The sequence below is a fragment of the Sprattus sprattus genome, assembly GCF_963457725.1.
Source record: "Sprattus sprattus genome assembly, chromosome: 4".
Lineage (NCBI taxonomy): Eukaryota > Metazoa > Chordata > Actinopteri > Clupeiformes > Clupeidae > Sprattus > Sprattus sprattus.
This window is the reverse complement of record NC_137923.1, coordinates 19,904,377-19,931,467: the sequence shown is the minus strand read 5'-3', so window position 1 is coordinate 19,931,467 and position 27,091 is coordinate 19,904,377. Positions and strand designations below refer to the sequence as shown.

General features: G+C 43.9%; 2 protein-coding genes across 2 annotated transcripts in view; one reads left to right on the top strand and one right to left on the bottom strand.

The window, feature by feature from the left end:
• Positions 1–14,325, top strand: part of yeats2 (YEATS domain containing 2) — a 51,279-nt gene extending 36,954 nt beyond the window's left edge. Inside the window, exons 22-30 of the mRNA XM_080837816.1 lie at positions 249–353; positions 1,049–1,208; positions 1,723–1,799; positions 3,913–3,992; positions 5,655–5,856; positions 9,300–9,553; positions 9,912–9,986; positions 10,247–10,320; positions 11,958–14,325. Of these exons, the coding sequence (XP_080693942.1) occupies positions 249–353; positions 1,049–1,208; positions 1,723–1,799; positions 3,913–3,992; positions 5,655–5,856; positions 9,300–9,553; positions 9,912–9,986; positions 10,247–10,320; positions 11,958–12,078 (1,148 nt within the window). The 3' untranslated portion in view covers positions 12,079–14,325. The remainder of the gene's footprint in view (positions 1–248; positions 354–1,048; positions 1,209–1,722; positions 1,800–3,912; positions 3,993–5,654; positions 5,857–9,299; positions 9,554–9,911; positions 9,987–10,246; positions 10,321–11,957) is intronic.
• Positions 14,326–16,513: 2,188 nt separating this feature from the next.
• Positions 16,514–26,538, bottom strand: map6d1 (MAP6 domain containing 1; the record flags this gene model as incomplete). Its single annotated transcript, XM_080836223.1, has 3 exons — positions 16,514–16,591; positions 24,196–24,439; positions 26,024–26,538. The coding sequence occupies 3 exons, from the start codon at positions 26,536–26,538 to the stop codon at positions 16,514–16,516; spliced, it is 837 nt and encodes a 278-aa protein (XP_080692349.1).
• Positions 26,539–27,091: the final 553 nt, after the last annotated feature.

Genomic DNA, 27,091 nt, shown 5'->3' with positions numbered 1-27,091 from the left:
GGAAGGAAACCACTACAAGTAGCAATGCTGACTGTACATGCAGTCAAAATTTCATAAATGTAATGGTTTTCAGTCTTGTTTTAATGATGTACATGTCATGGATTGCAATGACAATTTAGGTCAAGACTGAACACCTCACATGTAATTGGGATATAACTCCTTACATCTTAATGTTGGTAATTGAGCTATAACTCCACACATTATGGTTGGTAGTTGAGATATAACTCCACACATGTTATGGTTTGCAGTTGTGCAGTCCTCCTCCTCCTCCTCCTGTAAAGGATCCTCCAGCAGTAACAGCACTGTGACCCCCTTTGCACCAGCAGCCACCTCCACACCAAACGTAGCTCACGGTGAGAGGAAATGTCCCCAACCTTCCACCTGTCTTCTCTCTCTCCTTCCTCTCTTTTTTCCCTCTCTGTCTTCTCTCTCTCATTCCTCTCTTTTTTCCCTCTCTGTCTTCTCTCTCTCTCTCTCTCTCCGTCTCCCTCTCCCTCTCCCATCTGCACTCTCTCCCCTCGCTTCAGGCTGCTCGTGGGTGGTCCAGGGCATTTGTGGACTGATCTGCGTTATATATAAGTTTGTTTTTTAGTGGAGTGTGTATTTATTGGTTATTGCTGCAGTGCCCTGGGAGCTGTGTGTATGTGCTTGCCCTCTCATGGCGCTGGCGGTGCCCGTAGGTGCCCGCTGGAGTGTTGGCCTGCTTTGGTATTAAATTGATTGCGTGCGTGCGTGCGTGCGTGCGTGCGTGCGTGCGTGCGTGCGTGCGTGCGTGCGTGCGTGTGTGTGTATGCTTGTTTGCATACGTGTATGTTTGCTCTTCAGTACTTGTCTTATTGCTGAGGAAATGTCTTGCTCACTCTCGCTCCTCTCTCATTCTGTCTCTGTGTATCTATCTTTCTATCTTTTTTGTACGTTTTTCCATCTCCCTTTGTCTGTGTCCATTTCCTTTCTTGTCTGTGAGTCCCTTTCTCCCTCCTTTTCTCTCTATATTAATTTCTCTTTCCTTCCCTCTCTCTCTCTCTGCCTCTCCCCTCTCCCTCTCCAGTGAAGACAGAGCCAGGTGTGTACAGCTGCAGTGGCCCCAGACCTCAGACCCCCACCTCCTCCTCCTCCTCCTCATCGGCCCCGGCCTCCGGTCTCGCTCCTACCCCCGCCACGGCCAGTGTCAAAGTGGAACAGGGCACGGAGTCCACCCACGAGCTAAAGTATGATACGAACTACAGTATTCTGAGGGCTGAGAGACACACTATCTAAAGAGTGATGGACGTGGTGGCTGATGCACTCATTACTAATTACCATGAGGGAAATTTAGGGGTTTAGGTGTTTTCAGGAAATTAATGTTGGTTTGAGCCTTCTGCTGCCAATTCTGTGAAGAAATGACGATTACCACCATTAATTAAGTGTGAGGTAGCCACTATTCAAAGCAGTTAATTAAACCAGTGCGTGACTTTATGCACGGTATAGAGATTAGTGATTGGTGTGTGTGAGTGGGTTGACAGGTTTGTATAGGTTTGGACTTTGGGACTAATTCTGTCATTTTTAGCTGATCTCTATTTCTATCTCTTCTTTTGTCTCCACCTCCCCCACCACCTACCACTCCCTGTCTGTCTCTCTCTCTTTCTTTCTTTTCTTTCTTTCTTTCTTTCTTTCTTTCTCTCTCTCTCTCTCTCTCTCTCTGTGTCTCTCTCTCTGTCCCTATCTGTGTCTTCCTCTCTCCAGTACTGAGCACATAGTTGACGGGACGCAGCTGTTGACGGCAGTGGTGAAGAAATTTCCCCTGATTGTGCCTGAGAAGAGTGAGTGTCACCATCACCATCACCACTACTGCCAAATTACAGCCTTCCCTAAACACTCTACCAGACGGAAATTATAATATCTATTCATGTCAGAACAACATGTCTAACATAGCATTGGAATAGCTGTACAATATCTAAATAGAATATGTACCAGGCTCTTTCAAACTAGCAATCTAAAGGCCAGGCCAGACTAAGCGGATTTTCATACTTTCCGGAAAATAACTTGACAAACTGGCCTCCCGGCCAGATAAATCTGCCATTTGGAGCGTTACTTTCCGCCAAGGTTAGAATCCCCTCTCCAGAGTGGAAAGGTTGCAATCTACCCTGCTATCAGGGCCTGTCTGGCCGCAAATCGGGTTTGAATCCGCGAATCTGATGACGTAATTATCCCACGTGAACGCTGGAAGCTGTCAAGTAGTCACGTACATCTTCCCAATCGCAATAAAAACAAAAGAATGTAAGTCTTCTGTTCTGTTTATGGCTGGCAAACAACGATCTAAGAAGGGCACGTTTTATTCACTGAGTTACCAAAGCAGTCTTCTTTATGGGGACTAATTTACACTGCACTGAATTACACAACTAATATTACCAGATACATATAATAGTGGACATTACACTAGGCAACATGGATCTCATTCATATCTCATCCAGTCGAAATCTTAGCAGGATTGAACACATCTTTATTACAGCGTATCAACATAAGCACAGAACATAGCTAAATCTCCGCTTAGCGTGCTAATCACTACTAATAGCACTAGAAGGTAGCCCAAAATGTGGTATTTAATACACACGATCTATCACAGTAGCAACTTCATGAAAACCCTTACTTTCATTAGGTATGCACATAATGCATCACATACAGGTCGAACAATGATGATTTAAGCATAGGAAATGTATAAGGCACAGTATGGTCAACTACTTGGCGACAAACTGAACTGTCACCAACTTAACTAGTCGTAACTTGACGTCTTCTTCTACGAGTCTTCTTCTCCATTTCCGGTAGCACCCTTCACAGCGCCACCAACAGGCCTTGCATATGTACTACAGCATATTCACCAGTTTCAATGGGTGTGTGTGGCCGTAGAACAGCGCAGCACAGCTTTGTCTGGCAGCGATTGACTAAACCCGAATACATTCCGGAAAGTATGAAAATCCGCTTAGTCTGGCCTTGCTCTAAGTACTGAAAAGGCATGCAAAAACCTTACAAACTCAAACAACAGCACAATTGGTTCTGAAAAAACTCTTCCTAGCATGCTAACTAATCTTGTCAATGTAGCTGGCAATGTGCACAGAAGTGCATTGCCAATAGCCTAGGCAGCTAGTGACCATATACCATAAGGATTAGTTTGAATACTGTGTCTTTAAATATCTAAATCCAATTATTCAGTATAAACATATTTTGAAAAATGTTCTATCTGAACATAATTCATGCTGACGCACAGTTAAATGTTTCAGCTAAATTTTAAAAAATCCATTGCCAGCAGAGAGAGAGAGAAAGATATATTAAAAGTGATTCTCCACTACCTGTTTTTAGTAGGCTTCAATGGTTAGATGCTTTGGTCCATTTTAAGGCATTTTTACAGAAATATGCAGGTGATTTGATAAGCAGTCACAGACTGAAATCCCAGGGGCCCAATGTGAGTTTGTCAGCCATGTTAAGCCATCCCCAGATCTGTATTTTGATTGTATCAGTAGTTATCCACTCATTTCTCATGGGATGACGGCTACCGGGTCTTATAATGGACCTGCATTAGTCATGTGAAATTTGTGTCTTTTTCAAGCTGTTTAAAAACAGTTCACGGCACACTCAAGGGATGATATCTGCTGTATCTTTTAATTGGCTTTTCTCATTGAGCTGAATTTTGATCCATTTTAAGCCATTTCCAGATCTGTGGGAGTTATTTTATCGGTAGCTATCCACATTTCTAAGGGGATGATGGCTCTGTGGTGAAGTTTTTGGACGCTTTTCGTCCATCTTGAAATAATCCCAGATATGTAATGGTGATTTTATAAAGCAGTTATCTTCCTGCTCTGCTGTCTCTGAGGATATGAACTGGTTTTATGTGTTTGTGTGTGTGTGTTTATCTATCTATCTGTCTGTCATCTCCATCAGATGAGGACTCCCACCCATTCTGTGCCACCTCTTTTGAACAGTATTACTCCTGGAACATTGGCAAGCGCCGAGCAGCCGAGGTACGCGGTGTACTTGTGTGTGTGTGTGAGAGGCTGTGTGCGTGTGTTCCATTTTCTTGGCATATGTCCACCGTACCCGCCGTGCTTAGAGAAATAATCAGGTCCTGCGGCCGCAGGCTGCCTTTAATACTGAATTCAGCAGCTCTTACTGACCTCGCTATCTAATACCCCCCAAAGTTCTTCCTCATCAGCTTCTCCTAGCGTCGCCCGCCGGTCTCACAACAACGCCTATGCATTTCAAAACTAGAGCCAACCCAAATCACACTCGCCTTAAAGGAAAGCATTCTCTTTTTTTGCAAGAGTGGTGGGACCTTGATGAAGTGCACATTTAAAAACGTATCTGCACACCTTTATTGCACACCTTATTATTTTTTGAAGGCTATACTCCCTCTTCCCTGTTTTCATCCAGCTCTTACCTCAAGGCCTAGTGGTCCCTTAGTCATGCAACCTTGGAGCACACAAGCTACAGAAACCACTCTGTGGTAGTCTCTGATGCATTTGTAGCCTCTTCTTTCTTTAAGGTGTTTTCTCTCATGTTAGAAACCACGTTTATTACTTTGTAACTTGTCTTAGCTCTTCAGCCCTGACTCTTAGTAAAGCGAATCTGTTTCGCTCTAAATCGTGAAGGCTGTAATGTGTTTTCTCTGGTGTTTTACTTTCGACTTGTGTAATATTATGGATGACATACGTCGTTGTTGTTTTTTAAATCAATGGCATTGTGTGAAAGCCTACTAATACAAATTTTTTGAATTGAGGAAATTAACACACAGCTAAATATGACAGGTGATATATATGTTTTGGAGTTAGGGTTTGTATAGGGGTTTGAAATAAACGGCTACTTTTCATGCTGACTCTGTGGGCCGACTACCGAATATAGCGATTTTAATACGTTAGTGAAAACAGTGATATGTTGCAAACAGAATGGGCATTTTCATCTTGTCGCCATCCACAATAATATAAATCAATCCAATTTGAAAGTCGGTAATAGAGCTGACCTTTTTTTCCTAATTGTAACACGCAAATTCGGGTAGAACAAATATCAGTTTACATTGCATTGACTGTGCTTTCCCTAATATTGTAATCAGATTCTAGTGTATCCCACCTACTCAAGATGGTTGGATAATATTTAACCAAAGCTGCTGATAGAACTGCACTCTTGTCCTGATAAATAGCCCTCTAATGGCGTAATGACTGATGGGCCGTTTGCACTAGACGATACACATTTCTTTGGGAATTTTTTAGTGGTCTACTAGTGTTCCCATGGTGACAGACAGCAAAAGAGTCTTCAGATTGTGTTGAGTCCATTCAGTACAGTATAATGACACTTTTAGGCTAATTGTGTATTGTGTGGACTGTGTAGTGTGTGGACTGTGTAGTGCGTGTTGTGTGTTGGGTGTGTGTGTGTGTGTGCTCGTGCTGTGTTTGTATGTGTATGTGCGTGTTGTGTGTGTGTGTGGTGTGTGTGTGTGCACACTTGTGCTTAGTGTGTAGGGTTTCAGGGGTTTTGTCTGTGTCTTCGTGAATCTGTTATTATGAGGTCTCTGTGTGTATAGTGCACCGTTTCCATGCCTCTCCCCAGGTGCAGCCTGTGTGTGTGTGTGTGTGAAGTGTATGTTTGTGTATGTTTGTGTGTATATTGACCCAACCGTGTGCCCCCCTCAGCTGCAGCGTGCGGTGTCAGTGAAGCGCCTGGTGCAGGAGGTGCTCGAGAAGAGCCCACGCCTGCAGGCCATCCCCCCACCCAAGACCCGCGAGGTGGTGCAGTGGTGCCGTCACCGTGGTTACACCCCGCCCGACCCCGAGCCCCGACGTGCAGAGGAAGACTCCATAGAGGACATCCTCACCCAGATAGACAATGAGCCAGGTGAGGGAGGGAGAGAGAGCATGCGTGTGTGTGTGTGTGTATGTGTTTGTGTGTGAACTGTGCAAAGCGCCTAGATGCACACAATGGGCACAATGGGTCTTGTCCATAAAATAACGACCAAGTCAGTCCCAGCAACCCCCAAAAGACAGACAGACTCAGTAAGAATTTCGTTTGAAACCAGGGCTCTGGGCTGTAGAATTGAAAGCCCCATCAGTTTTATGCAGACGGTCTTACTGATGGAAGAAGCACCAACTGTGGGGGTTGGCTGGATTGGTTAATGAAAAGACAGATTACATGTGTGTTGAGAGGGTGTGTACTGTGTGTGTGTGTGTGTGTGTGTGTGTGTGTGTGTGTGTGTGTGTGTGTATGTGTATGCAGGCACTGATGGCACTGTGCCTGGGTGCTGATTAATCAGTGCTCTCTCTGGGGTGTTGTCAGGCCGGTGTCATTTTGCTGCACCCGTTCAGAGTGCCCGGCACCTGAAACACTAAATGGAAATGTATACTTGCCGTTCCCATCCTTGTGCAGTGTTGCTTGCCAAAAATGCCATTTCCATTGGTGAGCTTTGGTGTCATTTCGGCTGGCCACACACCTCCCAAATTTTGGAACTTGTTGCGTCATCTGTGGCACGAGCATGTCCAAAATAAACCAGCACGAGAACGAGACCCGAGTCACAGCTGCGCCTGTATCTGAGCATCTCTCTGACCCTTCAGTGCAAGAGCGTTAGGTCTCCCAGATGGCACAGAGGGAGATTACTGCAACAATTGTATGTTTCTTGCCAGATGGAGACCAGAGGGTCAAAAGTTGCATGTAGGCTGTGCCAAAACATAACGTTAATCTACAGTTAGATGACTAGACTAGAGCTAGATTTGCTGTTGACTAGCAATAAAACACTAACCAGAAACTCTTAGGACTCGTCCAGTTTAATCCACACAGGTGATCCAGTTTAACTGTCATGTCATAAAGCCTAGGCTATTTCACTGTGCTATATTCGGCACATTACCTCCTTGTTGCTGCCTCCAGCGATTAATCCAAATAATGAATACTGGTGATACAGTCACATGCATTCCACTACGCTCTACTTGCACTACATTTAACTTCCCAGTAGTGTAGATGGCATTTTGCTCAGCTGTGACGCCTATCGTTTAGGAGAAGACTGCAGAGACTCACACATGCACCATGTGCGGGCAAAGGTTGTGGCGCTGTGTTGACGTCACCGTTGGCGCACGCAATGACCAATCTGTCAACCATGCCGGGCCCTTTAAGCCCTCATCTGCAGGAAAGAGTTTGTGTCTGTGCGTGTGTGTGTGTGTGTGTGTGTGTGTGTGTGTGTGTCCTGATTGGCACTGAGATCTTGTGAGCATTTGTGTGTGTTTGTGTGTGTGTGTGTAAGTGCTTGTGTGTGTACATATTTACACACGTGTGTGTTTGTGTGTGTGTGTGTGTCCTGATTGGCACTGAGATGTTGTGAGCATTTGTGTGTGTGTGTAAGTGCTTGTGTGTATACATATTTACACGTGTGTGTGTGTGTGTGTGTGTGTGTGTGTGAGAGAAAGAGGCTGTGAGAAAGTGAGTGTGTGTTCTTTTTTTGTGAATGTTTGGCTAGGTGGTACTCTTGCATAAGTCTGGCAGGCTCTCTGTGTGTTTGTTTGTGTGTGTGTGTGTGTGTGTGTGTGTGTGTGTGTGTGTGTGTGTGTGTGTGTGTGTGTGTTCATTCTAATTGGTAGGCCTGTCTGGCATTGTGGTTGTTGTGTGAATGGCTGTATTTGTTGCATAAGCCTTGATGACATTGATAAATGGGTGTGTGTAGGCCTTTTTAGTTGGTTTTCTGCACAGTCTAGATGTGTGTGTGTGTGAGCCGGTGTGTATGTAAGTGTGTGTGTGTGTGTGTCGTAATGTTTGGAGTAGTGGAATTCCGTAATTGGTATTGTAGTGTGTGTGTGTGTGTGTGTGTGTGTGTCGTAATGTTTGGAGTGATGGAATGTAGTAATTGTAGACAGTAATACAGAGAAAGTCAGAGTCAGAATCTAAGAAAATAATACATACCCCTCCCTAAGCCAAAGTTTTTCACAACATGCCTGACCTTGTGTCTGTAAAGTTACCCTCCGGCCAAGGGGTATTGCTCTGTTTCAGGGCAGATAAAAAGTCATAGCAGTAAGTGCACAGAGCGAGGCCACATGCAGGTAACGGTTAAAAAAAACATGTATTAAAGAATTGATAAAGAATGTAAAAAACATCAATATAGTGGAAGAAAGCTAAACATGTAGCACCAGTCAGTGCCTAGGAAGGTCAGCGGAAAACAAAAGCCAAATTGCATCAGAGAGGAAGAGGGAGCCTCCCCGAGTGGAGAGAGCAGAGCTCTTATTCCCCTGCCAATCAGGAAGAAACCCACCACACCTGTGCACCAATCCACCTACTACAGAGAGAGGGAGAGAGAGCACAGGCACAAAAGGTGGGCAGGCCACGGACGCCAGACAGGGCTGTAACCAATGATACACAAATAGAGTTATCCAAGCAAGGAGAGCAACACACTACTTGAAAATAAATCTAATATGTTGTTTGAAACAGCACAGGAAAGCTTTGCACTGACCTGGAAGTTCAGAAAATTGAATGTGTACTGGACTTAACTTTAAATGATAGCTCTAGGATACTTTCTTCCCTGTTTAGAAGCTGCAGCTTGACCTTTGTTGTGTCTGTGTGCTGAGATATGTGTTTTTGGAGTTTATTGGTGTGGTGTAGTGTGTGTGTGTTTGTGTGCGTGCACTTGTATGTGTGTGTGGTTGTGTGTGTTTGTGTGTGTGTGCACTTGTTTGTATGTGTGTGTGGTTGTGTGTGTTTGTGTGTGTGTGCACTTGTTTGTGTGTGTGTGTGTGTGTGTGTGTGTGTGTGTGTGTGTGTGTGGGTGCATGCATGTGACCTCCTGAGCACCTCTGTCCTGTCAGCATCCCTACCCTGTTGGGCCGGCTCAGGAGTGTGAGCACTGAATGAAATCCTCTTATTTTCCATGCGGATAAACGCTGCTTGAACTGCAGCCCTGGCCACCCAGCCTTCCAGCTCTTGCCTCCCACTGAAGGACATTGCACAGGGCGCTTTGCTTTAGGAGTGATCCTAAGTGTGTGTGTAAGACTGTGTGTATGAAATTAGTGTTTGGCTTCTGTGTGTGTGTGTGAGAGAGAGATGTGAGCATCGTTAAGCGTGTGTAAATATTTATGTGTGGTACTATATTAATTTCTGTGTGCCTGGGTGTATCTCTCTCTCTTTTAATGTGGTCTGTGTTTTATTGGTGTATATAATGAATAATTGTAATAAAGTCTATTAAAGGAGCATTGAACTTTAGCCTTTCCCACACTCCATCTCTCTCTCTCTCTCTCTCTGTCTCTCTCTCTCTCTCCCTCCCTCTCTCTCTCTCTCTCTAATATATATATATATCCCTCCCCCTCCAGAGTGTCCATCCACACTGCTGGATGCTGAGGACCTGTGTCAGCGTGTGGAGCAGCTGCAGCGGCTGCTGAAGACCGAGCCCATAGAGGAGGAGGACAACGGGGAGCCGCTCGACGTGCTCAGCCTCTCCCCGCCCAGCGCCTCCGCCAGTGGACGGCCTCGGCCCAAACAGGAGCCCCACAGTGGCCCCCAGGAGCCCAGCTACCACCAGGGGCCCGACCCCTCACAGCAGTTCATCAGAGACAGTGCAGAGCAGGTGGGAGACAGGGGAGAGTCAGTCTATGGCTGGTTGTGGAGTCCAACCTCGTATTTCACATATAGATTTTTAAAATACTTTATTAACTTCACCCACAATGCATAAACAGAATCATACACAGTTCTCATGCTTGATTTACACTCATTTTCTTTAATACACCTGGATTTTTAACACATCACATCAAACCAAATGGTGTGTGTGGGGAAGGGGAAATGTGTTGATGTCCCTGGATGTCCCTCTCTCTTTCCTTTTGGCCTGATTTAACAAACTTCTGTGTGAGACCTGTTCTCTTGCTTTTTGTCATTGGTCTCTCTCTCCCCCCCCCCCCCCCCCCCACCTCCTCCTCTTCTCTCTGTAGATTGGTGTAACCTTCCAACCAGTGGAGGTGGAGAAGAACGTTTTTGCTCCAGTGGTGGAGGCCATGATCCTCAAGGTGAGTGTCCACCTTCAGATCTTTCTCCCGGGGCCACAGCGTCAGCACAGCCTGCCCTCTCCCTACAGTGTCCCATTCACTCTCAGGGAAATCCATATTTACAGATCACAATACACACACATTTTAATGTTTTAATGTACAATGTCAATACGTTTGTCTGGTTTGGTTTAAATTGTGGGGGGAAAAAAGCTTGTCTGAAATAATCTCAAAGGTATGAGTCAGATAAAGAAATTGAGTCTCTGCCCATTGTCTGGTTCTAGGCCACAGAGCAGTTTGCTAGTGACGTTTTAAGAGAAGCCCTGGCCAACGGCCACATGAAGTCCCCCCCAAACAGGTAAGATGGCTCCTCCTCTTCCTCTTCTTCCTCCCCTTCCTATGTCCTTTCAATTCAAATGGCCTAATTGGCATGACTGCATACAACACAACGTTGCACAAAGCATGTTTACACAAAATGTACAATTGAAATTAACATAAATAAATAAATAAATACAAACAAAAGGTTATAAAGATGGTAACAATGTGGTATACAAACATATAACAGGTTAATTGTTAATTATTAAATACTAGTTATGTGGGACAGGGGGGTTCACATTACTGTGGAGCTCATGGCAGGCTGATACATATTTTGCTGCCATGTCCTTTCATCTGTCTATCTGTTCAACCCCTCCACTGTCATATCAGTCATCTGCTGTTACGGTCAAAAACAGATTATGATGAGGAAGAAAGGGTGTTTACCACTTTTGAAGTTTCCCCGCGCATATCGTCTTCAGGCACATTTGTCCTCCAAATCTGAGTCTGTGTGATATTTCATATATATATATATATATATATATATATATATATATATATATATATTTATTTATGATGTATCTTTAAATCGGTGTGTGTGTGTGTGTGTGTGTGTGTGTGTGTGTGTGTGTGTGTGTGTGTGTGTGTGTGTGTGTGTGTGTGTGTGTGTGTGTGTGTGTGTGTGTGTGTGTGTGTGTGTGTGTGTGTGTGTGTGGTAGATTGGTAGGGAGGGTAAGGTGTGTGTGTTTGTGGGTGGGTGTTTGGAGAATGCTGTGGAAGTGAAAATGGAGAGGTCTCAGACAACACAGGCCTGTGGGAAGGAGAGGACGCATTGCTGTCTGAGTCAACACACAGCTCCTCCACCCGTAGCACCTCCATCTGTCTCACAAACACACACCTACACATACATGCACACACACACACACACACACACACACACACAAACCTACACATGCACACAAATACATCCAAATATGCCTGCATTTCTCACATCTACACACACACACAAATACAGACACTTTTACACACATACACACACACACACACATCCAGCGTCTCTCATTCACACACAAAGCTTCTCCGCCTGTATCTTTCTCTCTCTCTTTCACACACACACACACACACACACACACACACACACCACCAGACCCAGGCCCAAGCCCTGTAAGTAGAGTTGAGGCCATTCTCTGTGGTGAGGAAGTGCATTGTTCTCCTGAGCCTTAGGAGAAGCGTCTAATCCAGCCTTGGCTGCAGGGTCTCCTGCCTCAGTAAACACTTGTGGTTGTTGTTGTCCTACTGATAAAAAGGCTTAGCTGAAAAGGGAGAGACGGAGAGAGGGAAAACCAGCAGAGTGTCTCTGGAGTGAGCTCAGTGTTTACCAGGCGCCATCTCCGAAACACACAGCACATGTTTCCTGGAGCTGTTTGAAGAGTGTGTTTGTGGTTGTGTGTGTCTGTGTGCGTGTTTGTGTGTTATTGCAAGACTTACCCTGGTTTTAACTTTTTCTAGGTTCTTTACTCCCTTAACTCTTTTAGAAATATCTGAAACAGATGGCCAGGGTAAATATTTCAGAGGCAGAGTTCAAATTGAATTGAGACTGAATTAAGTCGCAGTGTGAACAGAACTGTGTATCTGTTCTGTGTTCCTCTAACCCCACCACAATCAATCCTCTATCCATTCCAGGGCTCCGCGCGAGGTGTCCGTCATGAACGTGCACCAATCAGTCAGCAGCATTCCCGCCTGTGACTTCCTGACCAACCGCTACATGGGCATCCTGCTTAAGGAGAACGGCCATGCAGACTGAGGCCAGTCGTCACCGAGAACAGTCACACACAAGCCGGGCACACAGCCACACAAACCAGAGCTGCTGCCACGGCAACTGACCCTTTGACCCTCCAGTCAAGAGCTTAAACAATCTGGGGTTGGCTGATTTGAAGAGGGCAGATGACCTTGTTTTCTGCCATAGTGAACCCAAGCAAATATGACTAGTTGTTCAGCGAAGGGGATCTGGGGTTCATTTCTGTACTGTGGGTCATAATGCTTGACCTCTTAAGGCTTCACCGGGCTACTTACATACTGTCATGTGTAACACTGATGTCAAGTCAAGACCCTGTTGGGGGTGGTGACCACATACTGACAGTATAAACCATGTCTGCATGTCAATGTGTAGGCAGAGTAACTGGGATTTATTGGGCATTGATTGGTCTGTTCTATGAGGGGGAAGCACATGATCGTGTGTGTGTGTGTGTGTGTGTGTGTGTGTGTGTGTGTTTTTTGTTTGTTTTTTTGTTTGTTTGTGTGTGTTGTGTCTGTGTGTGTGTGTGTGTGTGTGTGTGTGTTTGTTTGTGTGTGTTGTGTCTGAGTGTGTGTGTGCACACATATGGCCTTAAATCTCCAGGTTGTGTGTGTGTATTTTGTGGCTAGTCACTCAGTCCTTTAAAGATAATAAGTCAAGTCAAGTGCTTAAGTTGCATTGAATGGCCATCTCATCCAGCCAGATAAGAAGTTGGTGTTGATGACCATTAGAAACGAGATGCTTGATGGAAGTGATACTACAGTGGAGCACACAACCTGCAGTGGACCTCTCTGGCATCCGGTCCAGCTGCTGTCTATAGATAGGCAGTTCATCTGGCTCAGATGGAGCCTGACCCGGTCCAGAGTCCAGAATCAGCACCTCTCTTGAATCTCTAGCAGGTTGTCATGATTTTTCATGACTTCACCACCATGCACAGAAACGCTTGCATAGTATATATATGCACGTGATGATAATGGAGCCTGCAACACTGAATCGGATATGGATGAAGTATTACGGCCATGTGGAACAGTGGCAGATTTTTATACCAGCATAAAAGGTGTTGAATTAATTTAATTCAACACATACAAATATTTTAGGTCTTATAATGGCTTATATCTAGGACTGTTGGCATTGTCTGATAACTATGTAATATATTCCTGAATGGCTTTGGTAAATGTCTTGACCTCCTGTAAATGTACTGAAGAGACCGGTATTTGTATTTGTTTTTTTCAGTGTGAATGTTAGAGCTTTTTTGTTGTCAAAACAACCAATGCAGGTTTTTTTATGCATCCCAATATCTGTCTAGTTTGCAACTAAAATCATTTATTTCTTTTTTTTAAAAAGAGGGATGGTTTTTAAACTCATAAAGTTACCATAAAAAAGTAAGCATCTCCTCCTGCTAACATGAATTGTGCTGCTTCAGAGAATCGTGTCTGCATATATTCCTTGGCCTCACAGGTGCCTCATGACATCAAATATTGATGATGGCATCCGTTGGTGAAGCGCAAGGCTGCAGTTTTGTGTGAAAACAGGTTCCTGTCCTGATCAGGTGTCTTCTTCTGAAAGCAGTGTGATGTAACACTGCCTGGCTGTAGCTGAAGTCTGGCACACAAGGTAAAAAAGAGAACTCCCAGATTCCTCGTGTGAAGCAGATTCGGGGCCATACCTGGTTGGGAGTTGGCTCTGGTCTGGATTGGTGTGGTTTGTTTTTACATCCTGGACCTTTTAGTGGCATCACTCTTACCATTGCCTAGCCATCAATGACAGAACTGTAAGGCGTCTCACAATAGTCTTAATACTTCTTGTGGGTGTAATCTGACGTAGCTCTTGGGTAAGCAGGTTAGAGGGACATTATAAGTTGATTCAGCATTAATTTTCTGTTGTTCGTCCTGGTGTGAGCCATACTACCAGCAACGTGGATATGGTGTGTGTCAGTTCAGAGTATGCGCGTGCGCTATGTGATTTAAACATTGTATTGTTAATTGTCTGATCTGCTGGTTGAGTATGTCTGTGTACGAGAGATGGACTAGGGTACATTGTGTTTGTGTGTGTCTGGATCTGTGTGTGTGTTGGTGGGACGGGTGGCACACATGCTTATAGCATGTTTATGGTTAATGAGTGGTGATCTGCCTGAAGGTTTGACCAAATCGTCTGTAAGTATTGTAGAATATATCTCACTATTGTATTTTCAGTCTCCACTGTGCACCAAGAAGAAAAGATGATGAATATTCTTGTATTAAAATGGTTAACCTACCACTCCGGTCTCTGTCTCTGTCAGTGTTTTCCTGTTATAGGAATAGAAGAAGCAAGTGCTGTTGCTCATGTGTGGTGAGACTAATTCTCTGCAGTGGGGCACCCATGTGAATGAGTTATTATGACGGTGCAGGATCACTCTAAACAACTGAATTCAATTCAGTGCCAATGTCTTCTGTTGGTATGACAATCTATTGTCTGTCACATAAAAATGCAAGAGTGTGCTCTCCCCCGCTTTCATTCCCCCTTTTCTCTCCATCCCTCGCTCTCTGTGGAAGTTCATGTGTGGTGAGACATATTGTTTGCAAGAGGCTGTACCGAAATATATATTAATGAATAACAACTGAGCAATCAATGAGGGACATCCATCTTTTTCTATTTCTCTATATCTCACCCTGTCTCTCTGTTCCTCTTTATCTCTTTCTTTCTGTCTAATCTCACTCTTCCTTTCTCTCCCTAATCGCTTGCTCTCTCGTTCTCGCTGTTTCATATTCTTGTTGTCTCTCACTCTCTTCCTGCTTCTCCATAATCGTTGCTCTGTCATTCGTGCTGTTTCATCCTCTTGTTGTCTCTGACTTTCTTCCTGTCCATGCATCAGTATGACCTCCTTCCTCCCCTCTTCATCTCCCCCTCCCTCCCCTCTGCATCTCCCTAATTTGGAGGGATTATGGCTTTGGGGATGGCTAAAGCTGCTTTCTGCAGGACGGGTGATTGGGGTCAGATGGCATGACACTTGGTCAGTTGCCCTCTACGCTCTCCACTCTGATCTATTCAATTCACTTGAATCTTGTTATTAAAAACAACATTATTGTCTTAAGGCCCTTTATAGACCTATGAGGCCTGAACCAAAGCTCGGTTTCCTCCTCTGCCTGGAGTGGCGCCATCCCTTTAGTGGGAGATGAGGTGACTGATCTGAGAGGAACTCTGTGGAGGCCAGGGCATGGATGATGATGATGGTGATAGCTGCCACAGTGTCATTACCACTACCAATTAATGGTCTACATCAAAAAGCATCCAGTTGTTGATCAGGTGCTGCTGTTTCTTGCTGCTGAGAAAAAAATGAAACACATCTAAGAACATAATGTATTTATTTGAACATATTAATATTAGCTTTTTAATCTCCCTTTTGACCAACAACAAATAAACTACCAAATAAAATCTAAACACTGGTCAGAGACTTCAGAAAAGAGTTTCCAAAAAAAGAAAAGAAATACATATTACCAAGCAGCTTTTGCTGGTAATACAAATCTTGCAGACAGCACAGCATTACACTGGGGGGGCATCAATATGTTTGTAAGCATACATTTACAAACATCCCTTGAGAATCCACTGGACAGTATGTAAAACAAAACAAGTTCTTTAAAATAAAGTCATTCCATCTAAACAAGCACACAAACACACTCACAACATCTTACAGAGCAGCCATGTTGTCTATCAGTGTTCTAACACTGCAGAGATGCTTTGTCAAACTATACCGCAACATGCATATTTGATTTCCCCAGGGATTGGGACAGTAAAAGCAGGGAATTGTTGAGAGGGTTTTATTGTGTGTGTGTGTGTGTGTGTGTGTGTGTGTGTGTGTGTGTGTGTGTGTGTGTGTGTGTGTGTGTGTGTGTGTGTGTGTGTGTGTGTGTGTGTATGTGTGTATCTCCTATCGAAACTGTGTGTGTGTGTGTGTGTTTCCATGACTGCTCTCCCACACTCATCCTCCCTCACTGTCTTCATCACACACATATCTTTCGCCCGTCAGTTTCCAAAAATCAAACACCCGCCCCCTCCTTTGCATAGATTTAACATCATGTGGAACTGATGGAGTGAATTCCTCTCGCCCAGGGTGTTCTCAAACCAGCTCCTGGAATCTCCCATCCTTCCCTTCACTAAAAATCTTCTCCCTATCCCTGCTCCAGGCACACCTGACTGAGCCAGTACGTGTGGTTGTAATGCCTTTGATTAGCTAAATCTGATGTATTCATCAAATCAAGTGTAGTTGCACTTTTGCAAATGAGCAATATCATGTGGATTCATCAAATCAGGATGGTCTCTGATCGCTGGTCACTGATCAGTCCAGTCAGGTGCGCAAAGAGCAGGGGCAGACATGGGGAACATGCAGATCAGGAGGGGCCAGGGGTCCCTGCTTCAGCCTCTCTGCGTCCGTCTGTAGGTGTGGCGGGAGTCTGTCTGGATCACACTGTCAAATGTTGAAGATGCGGGAGCCACTCTGGAACAAGGCAGAGGGGTTGGGGGAGAGCTTGGTCCGTACTAGCTGTTCCTGTGAAGCAATAAGAACCCATTAAGAGAGCTATCTGTCTCTGTCTTTCTCTTTCTCTCTCATTCTCTCATTCTGTCTTTCTCTCCGTCACTCACTCTCATTCATACTTTCTCAATCATTATCTCTGGCTCTCAAATTCAAAAGAAGCTTTACTGACATGACCATAACATTCTACAGTAGTAATTGGGTTCGGGAATTTACACTAGAGCTACACAAGATACATCAGAAAGGGAAGGGAAGAGGGGAAACGAACAATAATAATACAAATAGGAATGGTAGTCAATGTAGCAGGATACTTATAACAGCAAAAAACTTTCTCCAATGAGGTATGAAAGTCTCCTCTCACTGCTCACTATCAGGAACTCAAAAAGGACCTGGCCAATCTTTTAAAAATAGTTTCTTCTTATGTTCTCATATTTTGTGCACTGTGTCAGGAAGTGCAGCTCTGTCTCTACGGCTCTCTCCCACACACACTTTCACTCACTCTCTCTTTCCCACTCTCTCCATCTCTCTCCATCCCTCTCTCTCGCTCTGTCTTTCTCTCTCTCATGCTTTTCCAGTAAATGGCTGATAAGTCACAGGAGAGGGTTTTAATTTGCAGGAAGTGGCCTGTGTTCAAATAGTGACTGCTGCTTTTGACAAGTGATTTTAGCGGTGTATTTGTGTGTGAGTGTGTGTGTGTGTAGCACTAGCCATGGGTGTGCCTGTGCCATCTAAATCTAAAGCTGGTACACCAAGCAAGGGGTGTCACTACAGACCTGAGCTTGGGGTCCAGAAGACTGCTGATTACGTTAGTCCACAACAGCGATAAATCTGTGAGAGCCCCCTTGAAATCTATGATCTGTGCAGGAGACTATAATGACAGGTCCAGTAACCCCTAAAGAGGTACCCATTACATTGGCTTGCTTGGAGGCTGCAGCAACACCGTGAACTGCAACAAATGCAACAATCTGTCATTCTATTCGAAACGAAAGCTTGGAGAGGTTAGTGAGGATTTGTTAAGTGAAGAAGATATGGGTAGGTTTTATTCCCTGCAGTTAAATGGGTTATCAAATCTAACAAAAACTAGCTAGCCAGTAACATAATAATATTGAGACTATAATATTTAGCTTGCTATAGCTAGATGTTTTGTAAGGAGTTTGCATTAAGGTTCTGCTTGCTATGGTTATTTCCTACACTGTCATCTGTTTTTAATAACCCATTTTAAATTGAAAAGGGTTATATTATATGTAATAAGGTTGTTCAGGTCTGACAGTACGAAGCTTTAGCATAAACTTGGATACAGGCTGTGGATTTAGAAAACCATTAAGATCTTAAAAATTGGTCGACTGGTGGATATGAAATGTGCTGGCATTATTCTCTCCAAACCAATACAAATTAAATCTGTTTTCAAAGCTAACAGACCAAATACAACTATGCTTGTTTCTCTTCTTTCGAAGCTTCTTAATGCATCACAATAAGTCATATCTCCACAGATTGGCCTACTAAAGAAGGCAGAATGAGTTTGGCCCAATATAAAGATGACAGTGACCTGCCTTCCAAAATATTTTCTTACAATTAATATATAAAAATATGAATATGAACATATTGACTGTATATATATTCTGTACTTCTACAAACAAAAAGGTTAGCTTGAACAAATATCCTTTGTAGATGTGTGGATAGGGGGTGGGGCATGCTCAGACTTGCATCGGGTCCCCAGAGTCCCTATAACGCCCCCTCACCTAATCATATTATTTCTGATTCTTTCTTACACCATTGAAATTAATAGGGGAAAGAATGACTAATGGAGAGAGAGACTTCCTATTACTTGTAATGAAAGTTCAAATGAGCGATGGGCGGCGCTGGTGCTGCAGGCACTGCTTTTAAGCTATCCAATTGATGGTCAGTGACCAATAATGGCAAGCTAGCTAGCTAGAGATTAAATTGAAATTGCAAAGATCTGTCTGAGTCTGGACAAAGAAAAGGGCTGTCTAGGTTCGTGGCAGTCTTATGGTTATGTGGTTACCCTTGCTAATAGAAAATCTGGTGTGTTGTAGCTGCATGTTCAATGCTGCAGATGTTCAGTAAGTTGACCATTGCAAGCTCCAGGTTTAACGTTCCTCCTTGTGTACAACAGTTGTGCAATAATGTTATTAAATCATTGTAACATTAAATGAAGAAATAACTTCACTTTATTTCTTTAAACTATCACATAAGCAACATTTAACAAAACAAGTAGCCTGCTATCAATGCCATGTTTACAACTGATAGTAGGCAAACACTTTTTTTAATGAGATCTTAAAATAAGTGTAAAATTGCAAAAAATATACAAAATGATGGCCATGCTACTGGTTTGTAGCCAGGTGTGCCTATTCTGTAGAATTGGTTTCCCGTTGAAAAACACTGCGAGTCGAGGCATTGTATCACACTTGAGGGAAATGGAAAATCATCCATCATTTAGTTGCTTATCCCCCACTCCCTTCTTAAGCACTCTCCCCCTTGCCTTTCTCAATCGCTCCATATCAGTCTCTCTCTCTCTCTCTCTTTCTCACACACACACACACTCCATCCCTCGCTTTCTCTCACACTTTTTATTTCTATCCCTCAAACACTGTCTTTCTTGCTCACACTCTCCATCTCTGCATCACTCTACCTCTAACACACACTGTCAATCTCTCTCTCTTTTACACACACACACACTCCATCTCTCTCTCTCTCTCTCTCTCTCACACACACACACACACACACACACACACACACACACACACACACAAACAAACAGTCTCTCTCTCCATCTATATCTCTCTCACACACACACATACTCTTAATGTCTGCCTCTCTGTCAGACACCTACACAAACCCAGTCTTTCACTTCATAACTCACACTCTCTCAATATTTCTCTCTCTCTTAGACTCCCACGCATGCACACACACTCTTCCCATTAGTCACAGACACACACACACACACACATTCTCACTCCATCTCTCTCCCCTCCCAGCATATTGTGTGTGTCTGAGATCAAGCCTATCGTGGGAAAAGGGAACATTTCCAAGTGAGAGGAGGAGAAAAGGGGCGCTTGATTTGCTGTCCTCCTCGCCACGGCTCCTCTTTTCCCCCTCCTATTCTCCCCCTCACAGGCCCACTGATCACTGGATCACAGCACAGCTCCTCTGCCTCAGCCGGCCACAGTAGGAGGACAAAGAGAGCAGTACAGTGCAGTCAGGCAAGAGTCACACCAGCACAATACAGCCATCCCTCACTTCTCTCTCTCACACACACGCACACCACACACACACACACACACACATACACACACACACACACACACATACACATACACACACTTACACACACACACACATACACAATACATACACATCCACATACACACACACACATACACATACACACAAACACACACACATACACATACACACACTTACACACACACACACCACACGCACAAACACACAAACACACACATACAAACACATACACACACACACACACACCGCACCACACCACACACAAACACTCGCTAGATGATGGGTTCACGCCAAGGTTGTGTGCAAAACTGTGAGAAGAGAAATATCCTATTAAAAGCATTTCACATAGTATTGCATGAAGAGGGTTGGATGTGTGGATGTTATGGATGTTGGATGTTTTTCTTTGACCACTGGCAAAACTCAACTAAACTGGATCTGACCGGTTAGTAGATAAGCATTTAAAATACTATTAGCCTATATTAAAGTCTGGAATCTCTCCTTATCAGTTCTTCTCTCCAATATTTGTGTCCCCCTTCCCCGAGCTCTAGTAGAGCTTTGCGGATCAGCACGGGGCCCCATGATCCGCGAAGGACCGCTGCTGCCAGAGCCGCTGCCGAGCATGTCCCTGCACTGAATATGGATGAGGAGCACCGCTCACTCGGCATTCTCATTCCACGGCCTGCGGTCCTGCTGCAAATAGCCGTTAGAGAACCCCCCCGCCCACACCGAGTCAGAGTCAAAGACAACGTAAATCACTTTGATGTTGACATTTTATCTGTGAATTGATCATTTGCATCACTGTCTTGAGTGGAGGATGGCTAGGAGCTGTCTCTCACACTGGTGCCCTGCCATTTCAGGGCGCAGACTAAATTAATGAAAGGGATCGGGCACCACTATTTCGCGTAATTTATTAACGCTAATAAACCCTGGATTGAGTTGACAGAGGTGCTATTAATCCATGATGAGGTGGTGATTAATGCTGCGTAATTTACATGCCTATGCAAATATGACGCCACTGTTTCAGTGATACAGCAGACCAGATTATTGGCTGAGCTGGTTATTTTACTGGGAGCGCTTACTGTTTTGCAAAGGCAGTATTATAATTAATGTTCATAATACAGGCTTTCAGCTCAGCTTAAGTGGGAAGTATCAGAGTTCAATCAGAGGGTATTGATAATGACTCAGCCCAAGAGTGTGCAAGAGTCTGGATCATTTAATATGGATCTGGACTGTATCGTGTAACATTTACAGGTCAGCTCAGTCTGGGCACTGGCAAAGAGATATGTGCATAAAAGTGTGAGCTCTTGGCATGACTGCAAATATGCTCAGAGTGCCTTTACCTTGTTACTCCTTCATAGCGAGCTCTGAAGACAGTCAGGCGCAAATGTAATGAATGAGTAGCTAATCTACATGTAGCTTCAGAGGACGGGTATTTAGATGAATCTACAGAGAGAAAATCACAATGGCTTGTATCTTTTTACTTAGTCAGTTGTATTTCTAGACTGGGAAGTATTTTATGAAGGGGGATTTTTTTCTAACATGTTAACCTCAGCTGCCACTGGTTCTCACAGAGGGACAGAAGTCATCAGAGCAGCTCAAACTGCCCAGCTGGCAATCGCGGGTGTGAAAGGGCAGGATAGGGGTGGACGATGTGTCACTAAGCCCTTAGAGAGAACGACTTAAACAATTTCACAGGGCTCCAGCACGCAATGACCACCACAGCTGGCTGGCCAAGTTAAAAAACACAGAGGGGGAAAATGTAGATACTACATATAGACTTCAGTGCAGCACATGGGCATGTTTGTGCTTGTATGTGTATACGTACATACTTGTATATGCATACATCCACATACATTATGTAAATGTTGCCAACTGTAGGCCTATGCTGTAAAATGAGTGGAACTAGTGCACAGAGCCCTCAACAATGTTGAAGTGGAGAAAATTCCAGAAGGTGGTGTCAGCTCATCAAACTATTGTTTTGTTTGCCTGGGTGTTTTCATAACATATACAAAATCCTAATGCATCAGACACATCCTGTTAATAGCACACATCCCTGGTGAAAACCCTTAGTCACAAGAAAAAAAAGCTGGTGTGAACTTCTATTTCATGCCATCTCTGAGGCTCACAGCTTAAATATTACACATGCCTACCAGACAGATATCTGACAGTTTTAGAACCAGTCGTTGCTCAAAGTCTCTGTAATCTGATGTGCAAGGACTGACTTAATATTTAGCTTCCGTGCCTGGGTGTGCAAATCAGAAGTGAGTGAGTGTGTCAAACCTATGAAGGTATTATTGCAACAAAAATACTGAGCACGGGTGACAGTGGAATTAGTAATTGTAGAAAATAGTCACACTGTATCAGTACATTTAAAGTCACAGAAAGAAAACGCTTTCCACCTTCACCTTTCCACCACAATGGTAACACCTTCTTAATTACTTCATGGCAGGAGCACAAGTTCCTGTTCTTTTGAAGAAATTGTGGAAACTTTCATTGGGACTAAATTGTGCCATACAAGTATCTCATGGATTCTGTAAATAAAATCTCTGATATTTTGAGTTATTTTGGGTTTGGTAAACATGGACACCAGAACTACATTTCTAATGAGGACAATGAAAATGTCATTTAAGACCACATTGGCAGGAGTTGCTTTAATCCTCTGTATTTCCAGACCAGACCCTGTAAAAACTCTTGAGCCACAAGAAAGGCCCTTGTTGTTGGAGGAGGGCGCTTGAGTGGAAATGAATCTAGGTTGGTTGTGTGGCCCAGAATGTGCTGCTGATTGTTTTGTCACAAACGGCTGCCTATAAGCTCCTCTGCTAAGTTGGGAATATCTTCAAAGCTCTTCCTCCAGAATTCCTTCCAAACGAGCTCCTTTGATTGGCCGGACAGGATCTCTGAACAGACCCCGCCCCTGGCTCTACAGGTGCACCAATCACGTTTGTTCCACCTTTCACTGTGATATGTGATGCAAAGGTGAGTGTGCAGAGCTTTTCAATTATGAGCAAAAAAAGCAGCTTTTGAAACTCGTAGCGGCAGATTCAAGCAGTTTCAGAAATTGACCAGATATTTTGTCCATGACTTTGATATGGGTGTATGAATGTGTTTTGCACCCTATTCACTGCAGCAAAACTGTGTGTTTGATTATCATAATTTGTGATTCGTAGAAACAAAATTCTAAAAGTTTGCAACTCTTAAAGCATTTTCTGTTTGATTTCAAAGTTACTGACACACAGTGTGACTATTTTCTACAACTACAAAATCCACTGTCACAGGTGCTCAGACATTTTGCTACGATAATACCATCATAGTTCTTTTCTTATCTTCCATATACAACTTCAAAGATGCATACACAACATATGCTTGTAATCTGGTTCAATTCCAGTCATGTGTGTCCTCTGAGATCACCATACATGCATATGTATGTTGACTTCTGAGAACATGTCCCAAGTGTCGAGAGGAGTTTATGTGGCAGATCACACATCACGTATGCATATTTATACGTTTTGTATGCATATTTATGTGTATACATATTTATTGTGTTGCCTTGAACCAGACCACTGATGTATAGGACACGTCTGCAAATGTATTTAGAAAGATCTCAGTACAGAACTATATGTTCAGGCCAGTGACGCTCATTTACATTCATGGAGGGATGTGGAGGATAAAGATGGGGAATCCTTTCATCTACGCGTCTCTTTCATGATATAGAGCAGAGGGAAACAGCATATGCACTGCAGCATAAAGGCCCTAACAACAGGAATTCCATATAGTCCAAAACCATCAAAAGCAGACAGGAAAATGATTCAAACGGTTACTGCTCAGAACCTCCCAAAGAATTAATGTTATGATTTGTATAAGTGAAGGCTTTTATACTCGTATAGTTGCAATACTACTGAATAATAATAATGAATATAAAGAGGAGAGTCTGCACAGTTTTAAGTGTCTTATTAGAAAGGACCTATTATGCTAATTTTCAATGTTCATAATTTTATTTGGGGGGTCGACTAGAATCATATTAATGGTTTTCGGTGTTCTGCACAGTTTGAAGAGTCTCTATTCACCCTCTGTCTAAAATTATCTGTTAGAGCTTCTGTGTCTTTAGGCCCCGCCTCACGATGAGCTCAGTGTGCTCTGAGAATAAGAATTGTGTTACAACGCTGTATACTTTTTAAGGAAAGGAAAACATAAAAGCATAATAGGTTGTGTGTGCATCAAAACTTTGTGTGCTATAATCTTCATAGCAACCTTGTGTGGATGGGGACTCAGAGAAGAAGAAGAGAGGAGAAGAATGTAGAGAACAGAAGAGAAGGGAAAGAAAAGGAGAGCAACAATCTCCTCTCTAGAGCTCTCACCTCTGCCCGGCTAGCCGTCTGGATGTGAGGCTTCTCCGGCAGGCTGAGGGTGCTGCTGGACTGGGTGCCTGGATGGTCCAGCTGGGGGCTGTCTGTCTGCCTCTGAGTCTCCCCTCCACTAAAGGCCGCCTGGTAGCTGGTAGCATGATGTGGCTCAGGGCTGTTCGACTCAGGACTCAGACAGGTGGGCCTCTTCTGGGCTTGCCTGGATGGACGTGCCCCGGTCCACGGGCGATACTCCTGCCTGGAAGTCATCAAATCCAATCATGAAATTGCACTTGTGCATGATTTGCAGATATATTACAAGCCTTCCGCTGTACACTACCTTGAGTGTTCACCTATTTCTGTGAGTACGTTTTTTATCCTGATCCTACACTCAAAAACAGCTGTACTTTGTACAATAGTGCTTAGTATGCACGTGAGTAACTTGTATTACAATGACACAGTAATACTTCTAAAGGGGACTTTAGTTCTGTGGAGTGGAGTTGAGTTGTGCTGCAGATTCAACAGGTGACTGTCAAAGGATTGCTCTTTCCTCCTTTGTTGTTAGTAAATGGAGGAGATTTTTTTCTGAACAGCTGAGCTTTGGAGAAGCTTATGTGGATGAACAAGGCTTCAAAAGCATATCAAGCAGCAACACAAAAATGTGACAGGAAAGGAAAGCACATCAAAGGCATATTTCTGTAAAAAGCCCCTGAAAGTCATCCGAGAAACTGAATTTTATAGCACCTGAGAACTACACAGAGACGAATATATAAAATGCACGGGAGATTGCCTAAGTGTAGACCACAGGGGTCTGTCAGCTGGGGGTCAACCTCACACTTGAAATAGATATATTTTAACACAACCACAAAAACACCCTCCATAAACAGTGCTTATAAAACACGAACACTTTGAGACAGAAACAAATACCCTTGCACATTCTCCCTCTTGAACACATACCAACGATACCATAAATAAACTTACACTGATACTTAGCAATAAAATTATCTTTCTTTTTTAATGAGATAGGGCAGGGAGACTGAAGCAGTGAGCTATGCTGCCCTGGACAATGTTTCAATTAACAGTGAGCGCGCCTGAAATGGAAACGGCTCTCTAGCCGAGCAGGGGGCGTGTAAAGAGCAATAATCGGACATCAACGCAGGACTGGAGAGTAACGGTGTGCGACGGGACCGAGCCGGGTTCAGAAAGCTTCCATTTATGAGAAAAATATATCAGCTTTAAATGGGAGTTAGCAGGGAGAAGGTATGTGGGTATGTGTAGAGGGATGGGTGCCATCTAATCCTGAGGGAATATCCTTTCAGTGCTTTATGAGGCGCTTCCAATACATCTCAGTCCATCACTAAATCAATTATTCAACGTTATTCGCATTAATGCAGTTCCACTTCGTTCCTTTTATGGCCTCTTTAAATAGGCTACTGGTGCCTTTGTGAGGAGACCACTGGTGTGTGTAAGGACCCTACTTAACTCCATTTACAGTATGATGTTACAAAATAAGCTCTTGATAATTTTCGTGATTGCATAACCATAAATACGCTTACCAGGACGCTTTATTGGCGTGTTATAGCTTATAAATAAATTTTAAAAGAAACAGACGCCTCACACATTAGTACTAACACACACGTTTATGTGTGTGAAAACGCTGCACTGTTTATGTAACTCCTGCAGATACACTTTCACTTCATTTAAAGCGAATAGCATTTTACGCAGCGGTGTCTGCAGCCCACACAACAGGGTCCATAGACATTCAACAACTTGCAACAGTTTACACCCAATTGCCACACAGTGAACGATGGGTGCTGAATGGACAGCACCCAAAGCCGTGTACCTGTACGAGCTGGTCTTAGTTGTTCCCACGGTTGGGTCGCTCCATTTCTGCCTGTTCCGCTCCTCTCTCTCCACTCTTGGGTGGTTTGTGTGGGAGTGACTGTTAATGGGGCTCTCCGTAAGGGTGCCCCCCTTACCCCCGTTGCTAATCCATGGGAAATTATCCTTTTTCGGGATGGGCCAGGGTTTATAATCCTGTTTGTACTGAGTGGTACTCTGAAAAGGTACAGAGGGAGGTTGGTAATCCTCTCGGGGTTTGAAGCTCGGGTCCGTGCGTCCACGATACGATCTCCGGTTCCCACCATCCGGTGCCGTGGGAGAATCTCTATGATCCGATGTCACATAGTCATTTCTCGGAGCCCTGTCAGTCAGTACCTGTTTAGTTACAGACCGCACCTCTTGGTCTGCGATGTCAGAATAGTTATGGATCGTTAGCGGAACGGAGAGATCAGATTTATCAAACTGGTTCCAGAACCGAGCCAAACAGCACACTCTACTGATGCACGGCCAAGCCATGGGGATGTAGTCGAAACAGAAACAATGGGTAAAGAAAAAAAGAAAGAAAAGAAGTAAGCGGGAGAAGTGGTTACATTCAGATCTGTCCACATACATTCATTCCTAGAAAATTGCGGCGGTGCGTGCTATCTCCATGTAAGTATGCCTGAATGCCAGGCAGAGCACAGCCGTCCGTGCTGTGTCGGGACACTGTCATTACACATTTCGCTCACGTGGTCTAAAAGCTTTCTAGTTGATGCAGAAAAATCTATAGACTATTGTTCATCAGGTGACGGTCGAAAGAAATGTTGCCACTGTCACCGACGAGTTGGCTGCCGTTCTTCGCTGCTCCAAACCCTGGGCACATCTTTAGGAGGGGGAGCAGACTATACCATCATACTGGCCGCATCTCATTAGTATGATTCATTAAAACTAGAATATTTGAAGCCATGTTTGATTAACACAAAGGTTTTCAATTATAAGCTGCCTGAAAAGTTGAACAGGTTTAAATAAAGCTGACATGTCTGAAACCATACGGGCTCTCCTCTGATGCACCTCTACTCTCCTTTTATCC